Source organism: Protopterus annectens, chromosome 12.part0 (assembly GCF_019279795.1).
Source record: "Protopterus annectens isolate FY-2018-M chromosome 12.part0, PAN1.0, whole genome shotgun sequence".
In the NCBI taxonomy this organism is placed as follows: Eukaryota; Metazoa; Chordata; order Ceratodontiformes; family Protopteridae; genus Protopterus; species Protopterus annectens.
Window position 1 is genome coordinate 272,125,486 of NC_056746.1, and position 13,783 is coordinate 272,139,268.

Sequence of the window (13,783 nt, forward strand, 5' to 3'; positions counted from 1 at the left end):
ATTGCAATACATTGGGGAAAGGGACAAATTTCTACATGTTGATTAACTCAGTGCTCTGGGAAAAAAGTTTGCTGATTTGTGCGTTTGATAAACAGACTTTTGCTGAATAGGCATTCGCTGAATTGGTGTTTTGATCAAGTGATCAATGAAAGTGGCTTTTGTAAATATTTTTTCAAACTGTTGTCACTTGAGGTAAAGTTCATTCTGTTATGAGTTCATAGGTAGTAATTCAAATCCTTTTAAAATGGTGAAACGTGATTGCAAAAATAAAATTTGAACTTTAGGTTGCAATGCAAAAGGTTTGTGAATGAGAAATATACCTTTCATTGAAGGCTTATTTGGCACATCAGGGTGTTATAAAATATACTTCCCGTACTTGATCTAAAAAATCAGTGTGTTAATCATAACATGTCCACTCACTGTATAACCAGCGGTAAGTGCATTTGCACATTGGACATGGAATATCGGGATTAAAGCCGTCTCACCAATGCTCTTACAAAGCCGTCTCACCAATGCTCTTACAAAGCCGTCTCACCAATGCTCTTACAAAGCCGTTTGCCCACTAAAGGAAAATAGTATGTTGGTCAAAAATGTCGGGGGCACGTCAGTTTTTTACTACTGTATTTCCTTTTATGTGATGTTTTAACAGTTTAATATTACATGAATATGTTGGAAAAATGTGTCCAAAGTACAACACAGCTGAAAAAAAATAGCTTCAATTTTTTGAATGTAATGTTATTTTCACTCTAATGTATACATTGTCTTTTTAGGAATTTTGGGAATTTTACCTCTACAGACCACAGATGGAAAGGCCGTCTCTCATCTGCACTGCCATGCAGGTAACACATTCATTATTTGTATTCTGTACACAAACACGAACAGAGTGATATCTGTGCAAGTACAAATGTATTGGCTGTGACACCTTTTGCTTAAGAAGCTGTAAGCCAAAGGTAAGTAACTCTTGAGAAAGCTGCAGTCAGCCAAAGATTCAGATAAGCTCATAGGTACAAGAAGGGTGTACTATTTAACATTTCAGTAGAACCATGGTTTGATTACCACCTGGGGTTGTTGATGACATAAGGTGATGTCATTTTTTTGTTAAAAAAAGCAAAATAAAGAAACAGAACATGATTCACACTTAAAAATATAATGGAGGGAAAGAAGGAAGGATATTCCTGTGCAACCTGAAAATGTAACAGTGCTTTTTAGCTGCAGTATGGAGGATTCTTTTATTCAATTTAAGGAAAAATGGCTTCCAGGTTTTGCAAATAAAATATTGCCGTTACATTTTAATTGACTTATTTTAATGAGAATGAGTTTTTACAGACGTTGGCATGCTTACAATCCCATTTAAAAAGGAAAAGCCAAGTAGAAATATTATTTGCTTGCATCATTTTTTTGTTTATTATTAACACATTATTTCACCTCAGTGATGCATTCGACTGATTTCTTTGGTCATGTAATTTTAAACCACCTAGTACTTAAACATTGCCATATCCTTTGATAAACTGAAGAAGTGTGCTTTTTAAAGACCAAAGCAGTTGACATTAAACTGTGAAAGTCTTGTGTTCCATTGCTGGTTGGTATTTTATTTGTATTTGTTTCACTTTTATTTTACCAGCAAGCTGCATTTTGGAACGAATGGTAGCTCACAGGCAAAGGATGTGGTAATAATAATCATTAATAATAATAATAATAATAATAATAATAATACTATGTATTTGGTGCAGTGTGCATATAGTTTTTATCTACACTTTTGGCATGTCACAGAAAATTAGTTAACACTTTTGGTGATCGTCAGACGTTTTTCTACATCTTTGGTGCGTCATCAGGGCTACTAAAATTGCCTTATCCCTCCCTTAGTTATGTATGAGTGTTTATACACTAAAGCTAAAGTAAAAGTCCATAAATTGCGTACAGAAAACACAGGCACCTACAACCAGTTATAAAGCCCCAAACCCAAATCTGCACTTTTAAATAAAAATGTAAAGTAAAATGCACATAATATCACCCATTTACTTTACTATTTAAAAAGTAACTTTATGTACTGTACTCATGCACAAAATACATGTATTCCCCCGTGGGGAAAAATATCCATTAAAATCAAATACATTTGTTTTATACTCTATGAAAATTTAAAATAAAAGAACTAAAATAAAACCTGATATCAAGTAAGCTAATCGAAAACAGCATTAATGGCAAAATAGAAACCATGAACTCATTTCTGTCTAAAACTGAAATAAACTAAGTAAAAAGAATAATTGTGCCTTAAAACTAACATTTTAATATAACCCTCATTATACTAATAAAATACATGAAAATAGTAATTACAAAATTGATTAAAATTACTTGAGAACAGCAGTAGAAAATCATCCAGTAGATATGGAGTCAGCAATCCCTACAGATAAGATGATTTGTGATGGCAAACTAGGCTTTTGGGAGAAATTTGCTTTTCCTTTCTGAAATCACAGGAAATGTATAATTTCTCCAGTACCATATGACAGGAAAAGCTTCCTGCTGCACTTCCTGTTGAAAGGACCAATACAGTGAGTGCAGTTAGACTGAGCTCGACAGATGTAGAATCTGTGTTTTTGAGAACACCAGAAACAAATATGCACGTTGATCGCATCACAGACTGCACAGTTTTTTTCCTGGCACGGCATGCAGCACCAGTGCACAGAACACACAACTGTCAGTCCAATCATCTCAGTGAAATCTCCTCTTGATCTTTTGGCTAAGATCTAGTGTAATACTTTGTACCAAAAACAGAGTTCCCTTGAGGTGTTTGCAGAATGGCCTATCTTCTTTCTGTAAGCAACTAGAATAAGCTCACTTATAAACAATGTAATAAAAAATAATTATTTCGTCAAATGTTTCAGGAAGTGTTGCAATTTTTTACTGAGGCCTCTTGGGAGTCTACCTGTTTCTTCAAGCAGTCAGTGCTTTTATTTTAATTTCACAATTCCTAGTTAACAGTACAAGAGTTTTTATGATGCATATAATTATAAAGTATGAACACATTTAAAACATAAAGGTAATGTTGCTATTTTGAAATTTCTAGTTATCTAAAAAAAAAGCTCCATTTTACACATTTGAACTTGACTATCCAGTAAGCCATATCTAATCAAATTGTAAGAAACTTCCAACATGGAACTTATAAACAAAGACATTGGCAACCTTCAAACACTGGACCCCACCAAGTTTGGGTTTGTGAAGGGCCAATCTTGTCTCCTGAACCTGACTGACTTCTTTGAATCAGTCTCCAGAGCTGTGGATGAGGGTAAGGTGGTCCACACAGCCTATCTGGACCTCACCAAGGCCTTTGACACCATCCCCCAGTCTGGAATCATAGATAGACTTACTAAGCTGGGCATTAATCCCTACGTCACTCGATGGGTTGCCAACTGGCTTACTGACAGAACCCACACTGTAAAAGTAGCAGACTCCAAATCCAGCTCCAGACAAGTGAGAAGTGGAGTACCTCAGGGTTCAGTCCTGGGACCGCTCTTGTTTGGCATCTACTACTCTGAAGTACAGGCCAACACTAAGGGACTCTGGCTGCCAAAGTTCGCAGATGACTGCAAACTGGGAGTCCTTACTGAATCCCCAAATGATGTGGATACTCTACAAAAGGGCCTTACAGAAACAGATGATTGGTGCCAGAGCCATGGGCTCAAGCTCAATGCCAAGAAATGTATAGTTATCCCCTTTGGGAAAAAACATGTACCCGTGAATTACCACATAGGTGGCAGTACACTAAACACCGAAAGTGTGATAAGAGACTTGGGGACACAGGTGAACAGTGGTCTCACCTTTGATAACCACATCACTACAACAGTCAGGAAATACTTCTATGTGACACACCTCATCACTAAGGGCTTTTCATCCAGAAAAAAGGAGGTCATTGTCCCACTGTACACATCCCTCATTAGACCCATTATAGAATACAATGCCCCATTTGGTATGTACCTCTCAAGACATCTGCAACAACTGGAAATGCCGCAGAAATACCGCAGAAATACCTCACTAAAAGAATCACAGGCCTAAAGCAGATGCCCTACGCTGACTGCCTTAAAAAACTCCAGCTATACTTTGTTGCATATCGTCTGCTCAGAGGCAATCTCTTAACATACAAGGCCATGTGAAACCCAGAGCTGTTGGACATGCTACACTTAAAGAAATACCAATCCCTCAGAGCCACATGCTCCAGGGATATAAACTTTGTCATCACAATAAACAAAACATGCTGGAGGAATAGGTTCCTGACCTAGAGACTCCCCAGACTCTGGAGTAGACTGCCCATACATGTCAAGCAGAGCACCTCTTTGGCCCTCTTCAAAAGGAACCTTGACGATTGGATGGGAGAAAGGAAATTCACCCCGGGGATCACGTCAGTCGCCCTGCTAGACATTGGTCCAGGGAAGTAAATAGTATGGGAAGAAATAGCCAGGGATTTGTTATGGCTAGGCTTGTATAGGCCCTAGGGCCTATAGCCTAGTACCAACCTATGAACCTATGAGACCACTTTTTTGAATGGCTTCTTTTTATGAACATTTGGTACACCCTGTGGGTTATATCTTCAGCTCTGTTATTTATTTGTATTTATTAAATGGTTAGTTTAATTTTGTTGACTGGTTTGTATGCCTTTTGTGACCACCACATAATAGTTGTATACTGCATTCTAGTCCTTTGTGAAGTACGAGTAGTTTGGCTTATCTGCAAGGCATTCATGTCTGTACCCAGACGTGTTGTTTCACAGAGCTGCCAGTCTACCAGCCACTTTGTCAACTGCTGGTAAAAATGCATTCCCCTTACTGATTTTGCAGTATGAATGGCCCTCTGTGTGACTTGGTAGTAATTGCACATTCACCACTGAAAGGTACTGCACTTTTTGGTTCTTGCTGACATAAACTTGTTTTAAATTTTATTTTCCAGATGAGTTTAAAACCTAGATAAGATGTATTGGTTACAACAGTGAACGTTTACACTAGGTTTGGTAGACATGGCCAGCTTTGTTTCTTAATACAGTTTTTCAGTTATCAATTCTAGTGTTCAGTGTAATTTAACTAGCAATCAAGCCATTACATAAGGCAATCAAGAAGCTTGGAACTGGTATTACCTGAGTTGTGTACTTTCTCGACAAACCATGCATCTAAGCTAGTCATAAACTTAATAAGATTATCAGATAACTAAACAGAAACTGGTAACATTTCACAAAGTCTACTTAATGTACAAAGAATGATATTCTGTTTAGACTAGTTTTAAAGTGAGGGATGTTTACCAAAAAGATTATTGTTCACATTGGTGATGATGCAAGGTTTTGCTAGCTATGCCAGGAGAAATGGGTCAGGGGATGTGCAACATATGTCAGCACAGCTAGCTGGAATTTTGTAAAGCATTATGTGTCATTCATATATCAAACTGATTTGTACAGATGCTTATGTTGAAAAAAATGTATTTGTAAAGCTGCTTGTGTTAAAAATGTACCAACATTGTGCTCTGCTGGACAGAAAAAGAAATGTACATGTATTATTGTAACTGTTTAAATGTATATGTTTTAACAGAGGATACTGGAAGAGAAGAGGTTAATCTCAATCCACTTTACTCTGAAAATAGTTTGAAATTAAATTACCTGGCTTAGGCCATAAAGATTGTATATTACAGTTCTCAATGCAGCCAGAGACAAAAAGTCTGTATTAGGAAGCTTTCTGCATCGTCTTTGGGGTGAAATAACTGCTAGTCTGGAAGGATGGAGGTTTTTAATTGTTTTATGACTTCCAGGAGCTGCAGCAGATGTTAGCAAGGATCTGTGTGTGTGTATTATTGACATATATGTGCTAAATCCTGACCGCTTCTAGCCAAGGGAGTTAGCGATGTAACCAGAAATCAGATCACCAGATGTATGTGATGTCATTCTGTAATCCATCGCTAAAAATGATGTTTTAATACTAGGTGAGACTGAAGTCTCGTGGCCGTCTGTTTGTTTTTGGAACCTGATAGAGAAGAACCCCTCACCTACTTCATCTAGCCTTGCTCTAGTAAATGAACCAGAGAACAGTAATTTTTAGATCAGTCAGGAAAATATAGTGAGATTAAGTACTGTTTTCTCTATCTCTGTGAATCTATTCAGCTGTGGTATTTTAATAGTTCCTGTGATTGAAACTCTGGTGTTTATTGCAAATAGATACTTAGTTTTTTCAAGTTATTTTATTATTTATTATTAAATAAATATAAACGTTTCATTGTAGCTGGTCCTTTAGAGAATATTTTAACCTTTGAGAGTACTTGTATCTATTTGGTGACTCTGTGGCCACTCCTGAAAGCTTTATTGCATTGGTCAAACACTGTCATTGTACTTATATTAATTTCAGTCAGTATAATTGGGTACTCTTGTAAGGACCTTAGAGTAGCTGGCTTTGGAGTATCTGGTGGCAGTGTAACTACCTTATAGTCTGGGCAGAAGGGACCATAGCTAGTAAGTCTGTGCCAGCCTTTCCCAGGTGTGTGTGTGTGTGTGTGTGTGTGTGTGTGTGTGTGTGTGTGTGTGTGTGTGTGTGTGTGTGTGTGTGTGTTTGTGAAAATCAAATCTGAGTGTGTGTGTCAGCTGTTTGGAGCAGGGACACGAAGCACTGGTTTCACAGAGAGTGCACTGGAGAACTTTGCTTGGACACTCTGCTGAGGTCTCAGTTCTACTGCTGTGCCAGTGGGGAGTCTTATTGGGGACCTAGAGACAGACAGAGAAATCCAGACCCCAGACTGAGTGTGTTCCTTGTGTGTGCTGTTAAGGGGAATTGTGCTTGATGCAGAGAGCTTCAACCGGAAGTACTGGGTATATCCATTTTTGTTCCAAGTGATGTCCCTCTCCAGTGCCACTGGTAAGGATTCAAGCTTCTCGATTTACTGGCCTAGAGTGGGATGCCACAACATTTCTAAACCCTTATTACATGAATGTAACTCCCAATGTAAGGGCTGTTATGTCATGTTGGTAGCATTTGTAAATAATAATTAATTTTCCTGTATGTAATCAGTAGCCTGTAGAGTTGAGTTATGACATCCTAAATCTGTTTTCTTATTGTAAATTCTTTACTCTCCCCTGATTTTTCTAGTAAGCGATCTCTAGATCTTTTCTAGTCTTGTAAAAATGTAGACACAGACTGATTGATCTGTAATATTCAGTATAAAGTCTAATAAAAAGAGTTGTAGAGTAGTAACAACATTTTGGCTTCACCTCTTGGGATTGTGAAAAACAAGTCCTTCATTAGTGGGTAACCTTAACTAAAGATGGATTACAACATTAGAGTCAAAGTTTAGATTATTGTTTATGGTAATATGCAGGTCCTTAGTGGTATCCTACTCTGGTAAAATGTCTTTATCTAAAGCATATGGGTATTGTTTGTTTTTACCAAAATGCAGAACCTAAGTTACAGAATGTATCTAAAAATGTAAGAAAAATTTCCTGTTCCATCAGCAAATTTACCAATCCATATTTTAAGAGAGCAAGGAGTTGACAATCCGAAAAAGAAATGCCCTTTATCAGATCTTTAAGGGACTCCACTTATCACATATTTTATTTAGATAGAACATTGACATTTATTTTTATCTTAAAATGTTCTTTTGTGTGACCAACTGTTTACCCATTCTCTAATGTACCTAATAATTCATGCAGTGTTATAAAATAATATTATCTGAAGGTGTGGAAATGAATCAAATAAGTTTGTCAGATACAGTGTCAATAATCCATTGTCCAGTGAGTCACAAAGATTTCCATAAGAAGTTGTTAAATTTGTCATACAAGAACACCTCATTAGTAAATAATAGTGGTTAATGTCAAACATTTGTTTTTTGCTGATGGTAGTAAAGAAAGGTTCTTACTAACAATTTACTCATAATGATAGTAGGATAGGGCAGAGTAGTTAACCATACATTTATTGTCATCCTTTGAAACGGGATTTGCAAAAGCTTTCTTCCATGTATCAGGTAAACAAACAACGAGAAGAGGTTATTGACACAAATTAAGTAAGGCACCTAGGATTTTACTCAAAAAAAAAAAAAAATAAATAAACCATTTGGTTCTGCAGCAACATTAGGTCTTGCACCTAAAACAGCTTTATTTTCAATCCTCTGAAGTAATTAAGAAACATATTGGATTGACATCCAGCTAGATATTAGTGCAAGATGAAATCAGTCCTGGCTTCATATAAGAATTGTACATTCAACTTTAAATGTTTTTGCTTTAAGGTAGTAAATCTACTTCTCAAATGTAGGTGCTGGACTAGCACCAGTGAAGAGGAGCTGAAAGCGGTTCTGTCTTTGCTCATATTAGTAATACCCTGTGCATCATTCAGGAGTCTTTCAAAGGTGCCCACTTCAATAAGCAAGTCAAATGTTTATTGTTTGTGTACCTTGATTCCAGGGCATGTCTTATATCAAACGTACTTATACCCACCCAAACTTGTAACTGTAACCTTTCATCTGTTAATTCTTGGCAGCACATTTCTCACTACCGTTAATAAGGAGGCACCTAAAACGAATATTACGGAGCACGGGAGTTTTGAGCTGGCTCAACCTATATTGCCATAGTGCAATCACACTGTGCAGTTGTGTGTAAATTTTCAGGCATAGCCACGCTTTCCCTTGGGAGGTGGTGATTGTGAGTTTAGACTAGCTGCTAGGGGACAGTGAAGTGCTCCTAATGGGGAGCATGTAGGCCACTCCAAGACCCCACTACTGACTTACTGTCTAGTACTGAACTCCCATGAGGGAGTGGAGGGCTAACAGGAATTCCTGGGCTGGAGAATATGATCCCCAAGACTCTCACCTAGCCTAAGAATACCTGGCTCCTGTTCCTTTGGAATGACTGGGCCAGTTGGGGGAAGGTACGGATGCCATACTGCAATTTCCTGGAAATGGAGGAAAAAAAGGTAGGGAACATCACAAAATGCTATAAAATTCTTCCCTTAACATACAGTGCCACAGAGGAAGTATAAAAGTCAAATAAAATAAAAATAAAATTCCCTTTCAGCAAACCTATTTCCTAACTGGGCACTGGTACTTTCCCTATGATTAATAAGCATTTCTTTGTACTGAAAAAAGTTCCGTTTTGAGAAGCTGAGGTTGTTTACATGAATGGTGTCCTGACTGCAGATTTTATTTGCATTTGCTTTTCTAAGGATATAATTACGATTTACTTCTTTAACTGGATTAAAATGTGCATGGCAGTGTCCATTCAAAACCTCCACTGATCTGATGGTTAATTATTTTAGTGATGCTATTTGTCTCATGTGAGATGTTTATAACTAAGCTTGTATTAATAATTGTGTGTTCTTTAAAATCCTATGTAGTGATTGCATACAGATGTTTAAAAAATTAAGTGGTGGTAATAATAAACATATACATATATGTATTTTTTTCAGGGATTACATGGGAATTGTGTGGAGTGTAGGTCACTTCCTTCCCTGTGTATTGTGTAAAGTTAAACATAAAAGCAAAGAGTGTGTAACAGTGCAACTGTAAAAAAAAAAAAACACACAAACTTGTGTAGTGTCAGCAGTGCCTACTATGGATTGTGGTATTTTTGGCATTGGACAGTATGTGAGTTCTAGTGTTTTTTTTTTTTTTTTTTTGTAAAGTTAAACATCCTGACTTCAAGAATCGGTGCTGGTGAGTCGTATTTACATAGGAATCCACTACTACAGTATTTCTTTGCAATTAACCAGAGAGTCCAAGAAAGGAAAAGTGGAGGTTAAAAAGTTCCAGGCTGTGCAGAAAGAGCTTTATGGCTTTGTACTGAAAGGTGATTTTGTTGTTTAGCCTGTACGAGTATGATGTCTTGTAGGTCCAGTTTCCAGTGCCATTTCACTACTAACCATAAAGACACATTTCTGTGACTGCGAAACAAGCACATCAAGCAAGTTGTTATTATACATGAGAAACACATAGACAGCTGTGCCAAATACATAGGCAAATCTGCAATTTCCATAAGGACAAGTTACATTATAGCCTTGGCTATAGCAAAAAATGGCAGATGTCTTACTGAAGAAGTGATTGAGAGACAGTATGTGAAGGCTTAAGTTGTGCATGATTTTGCAATTAACATCATAGGTCATACTGAAGAAATGCCATTCTGTGCTAGACTCTTCAGAGGCAAATAAATGAAATGGCAACTGGTATGAGGGCACATGAATCAGGATCTCCAGGAATGTGCTGTAGTAAACCTTGAACTTGTTGAAAACGGACATAATATTCCACAACCTGTTATTTTTACTCACTGTGCTGTGTCTCGGGAAGTGCGAGGTGAAGTGCTTTCTTTAACTGGGATACATAGCATGACAATGGCTGCCAACAAATTTAATCCGGTCAAAAACATTTGCACAGAGCAACAATTAGACTAGCACAGTGTTTTCTGTGACTACCGATGGTGTGCTGCTACTGCAGGTGTAAAATTCTTGGATTTGTAAAACGTCTAGAAAGTGAAATTGTGCCTTACTTTTTGAGTTTCCGTTGCATCATTCAGTAGAATAACATGCTAGGATCTTATGTTCCGATTTAAGTCAGGTAATAGCAGGTGTTGGAAAAATTCTGTTTTGACTGTCATTTTTGATGCACGAGATTCTGTACATTCTTCTATGGTAAGGATTCTGCTATGGAGATTTAATGCTGTATAGTTACACAGGCTGATTGAGTCAAACTAACTTTGTTGCTTATCTTGTGACTGTCAAGGTTTTTCTTTTAATAAGTGGTGAACTTATGCAGGCCATACTGATAAGAAATGGTGTAGTTAAGACGCTGTCTGGTTCGATTCTCAGCTAGAGCGTCTTCTACGTGGAGAGATGCGTGAATGGGTGTACCTTCGTTGAAGGCTGTGCATCAGGCCTGGCAAGCCGGTATGTAAAAATCAACTGCCAATCATTTGTGGACCGGAGTTCCGCTGTGGTGACTGTTAACCGGGAAAAGCCGAAAGACACAAACCACATTACATTAAAATGATCTGAATGCTAAATTACAAGGGGACAGAAGGCCATACTTGAGCTGTATGAAGACTGGAGCATTTTGTGTGATAAGCTGCCTATTTGCGGGCAAGATGTTGAGCAATCTGCTTTTCTTTACTTTCCCAAAGTGAAAAGTCATTTAAGACCGCATCAAGTTAACACTAAGGGCCTTAAGCAATTATATGACAGTGAGTTCTGTAGGAGATTCCAGGATTTTTGTGGCAACGGACCTGTGTATTTCCTTTTAAGTCCCAAGAATTCTACAGACACTGATGCAGACTTGCAGTACTTTCAGGATATGAACATGGAATTTCATTTGGAACTGATGGATTTCCAAAGATCATCTTTCTAGGTATCTGCGTTCAAATCCTTGCAAACAGCTTCAAAATTGAATGCAGTAACAGCACAAGACCCCGCAGCATGCTGGTCCTATATTCCTGGGGTAGGTATTATTATTTTACGCATTTACTGAATTATCGCTTAAGACATAGGCAAACATGCATTTATATAATAGAAAACAAATCATGTTCACAGTTAGAAACGTTATACATTACATGCATTCTTTTAAAGATTATCATCAGTCCAGCATTACATAAATTGCTCAGTTCCTGTCTTCCCTTAAACCTCACTCCTCCTCCAAATTATTATTCTGCATGTGTTGTTCCCACACTTTGTATTACTTTTTCGTAATTTGCTGCTACCCTTTTCTAAAGATCCCACTTTCAGATGTTCTTCGTGTTTCACTGTTGCATACATCACATTTGGGTTTTCCCTGCCAGGGTAGGCCTCAGTCAGCCCAAATACCAGAGGCTTAGTATTTCTGCATCGGTTGTTGTCGCTCCGGGACTGACTTCAGGTCGTCAGCGGTATAAAATCAGGCAGCCGACAACATTACATTAGTCTTTCTTGCCGAGGAGCCCAAAGCAGAAGCAGTTTACATGAGTGCCAGTCGGCTTCTCGTTTCCGAGTTGAAGTTGAAGTCTTCTAAAGCTAAGTACCCTGTTGGGAATCCTTTTTTTCTTGCTCTAACCGAAAAAGTTAACAATTGTCTCGCCTGTGGAATGCAAATACCACACTGAGACTTTCATTCTTACTGCATCACTTGTTTAGGCCCAGACCACGATGTCCCCCACTGTCGCTTTTGTACTTTGCTCTATGCCAGAACTATACAGTGTTGAGTCCTTATTGTAGCTAGATATTTTTACTCTCAGTCCTCGAATTCTGATATGGCTTCGGTAAGCCATCCAACAACTGATCTTCCGAAAAAATGTAAGGATAAAGACAGACAGACCGCACAGGTCCAAGACTGCCGACGATGCTGCCATTAAGCTAGTCGTCAGTTCTTCGGTCCTTAGTGAGGCACTTTCAAAGCCCCTGATGCCCGCTTCTATGGATTCGCAGGCCACTACCAAGACCCTTTTGGAGTCTGGTATGCAGCGAGACTTTTCTTCGACTTAGGATCCTGTGGATGTCTCTACCTTGGATGGGTCCGGAGCCGCTTAGCAGGCACCGGCTTCTGAGGAAGTACTTCGCATTATCGATACTCGACACAGACAACTTCATTCGTCTCTACAGTTCTTTCAAAAACTACTGAGTTTCTAAGGCCCAGGCTACAAACCACACCCAAAAAAAATGATGACCCAAGCTCAGGCACCTGCTTCCTTGCTTAAGTCTCAAATGCTTAAAATGGCAGAAGACCTTATAATGCTAATCAGGGGAAGCCAGGCTACCCCTTCCAAAAAAAAAAAAAAGAGACTCAGGAAATTCTTAGATCTTCCACAGCACAGACCTCTGGCCATCCCTCCTGTCCTGGATGTTGTGGATGATGTTTTTACGGAATCCAGTCTGACCCTGACACCCTCTCTCCTGCTCCCAGGAAACCTGACAGGTACTTAGTCCCTGACTCTCACAAATTTCTTTTCAAAAATCCTACTGCTGACCCTGAGGTCATCTCTCAAGGACCCAAAGGAATCAAAGCAACTTTAACTAAGAATCCCACCCCCTCAGATAGGGATTCCCGAGCATTAGACAGATGGGGTAAAAAAGTATACACCTCTGCTACTCTTGCTATTAGAGCATTAAATTGTCAGTTCCATATGCTGAAATATCAGCAACATACCATGGAACTCTTCAAACAAAAAATATCTTCTTTCCCTGCTTGTGCAGAAAATAGAGAGTTACAAGAGTTAATGCATTCTGCAAGTCAAGTAACGAAGCATAACTTACAATGTGGTTTTGATGCTCTAGAAGCATATTGCAGGGCAGCAGTCACTGGTTCTGTCCTTAGAAGGCATGCTTGGCTTAAGAAACAGCCCTTGACAGACCATGTCAAATCCAAATTATTGAATGCACCCTTGCACAAAAACAACTTATTTGGCACCAAGGCAGAAGAGGTCTTAAAAAAGATGGAAGAAAAAGCTAAATCTATGCAGACAGTTAAAGACTTCTTACAGGTTCATCCACTGAGGTTCAGTATGCATTGCCCCTCCAAGCACTGGTCCTTTCCTGCCCCCTCCAGGTCAGCTCAGCCCAGACCCATGGAAAGCAGGCCCCCCAGACAACAGCCCCAGGGAATGCAGAGATCTAAGCAATGGAGTTCCTCCTCTTCAAGACCAGGGAGTGCAAAGTCACCCCCTTATGGTAACAACTCACAATGACTACACTTCCACCCCCTCCCTCTGCCCACCTGCTCTTGCCCCTTGGAGGAAAACTCTCCTTCCACGCAAGCAACTGGGCCACCATTACCGGTGACTGCTGGGTCCTCAGCATAGTGTCCCAGGATAAAAATTTTATTT

The 13,783-nt window shown here is 38.8% G+C and overlaps 1 protein-coding gene across 1 annotated transcript in view; it reads left to right on the plus strand.

Annotated features, from left to right (window-relative positions):
• LOC122816501 (coronin-7-like) overlaps window positions 1-13,783 on the plus strand; it is a 3,324,782-nt gene that overhangs the window by 489,841 nt on the left and 2,821,158 nt on the right. The window contains exon 3 of the mRNA XM_044089332.1: window positions 771-839. Coding sequence (XP_043945267.1) covers window positions 771-839 — 69 coding nt within the window. The remainder of the gene's footprint in view (window positions 1-770; window positions 840-13,783) is intronic.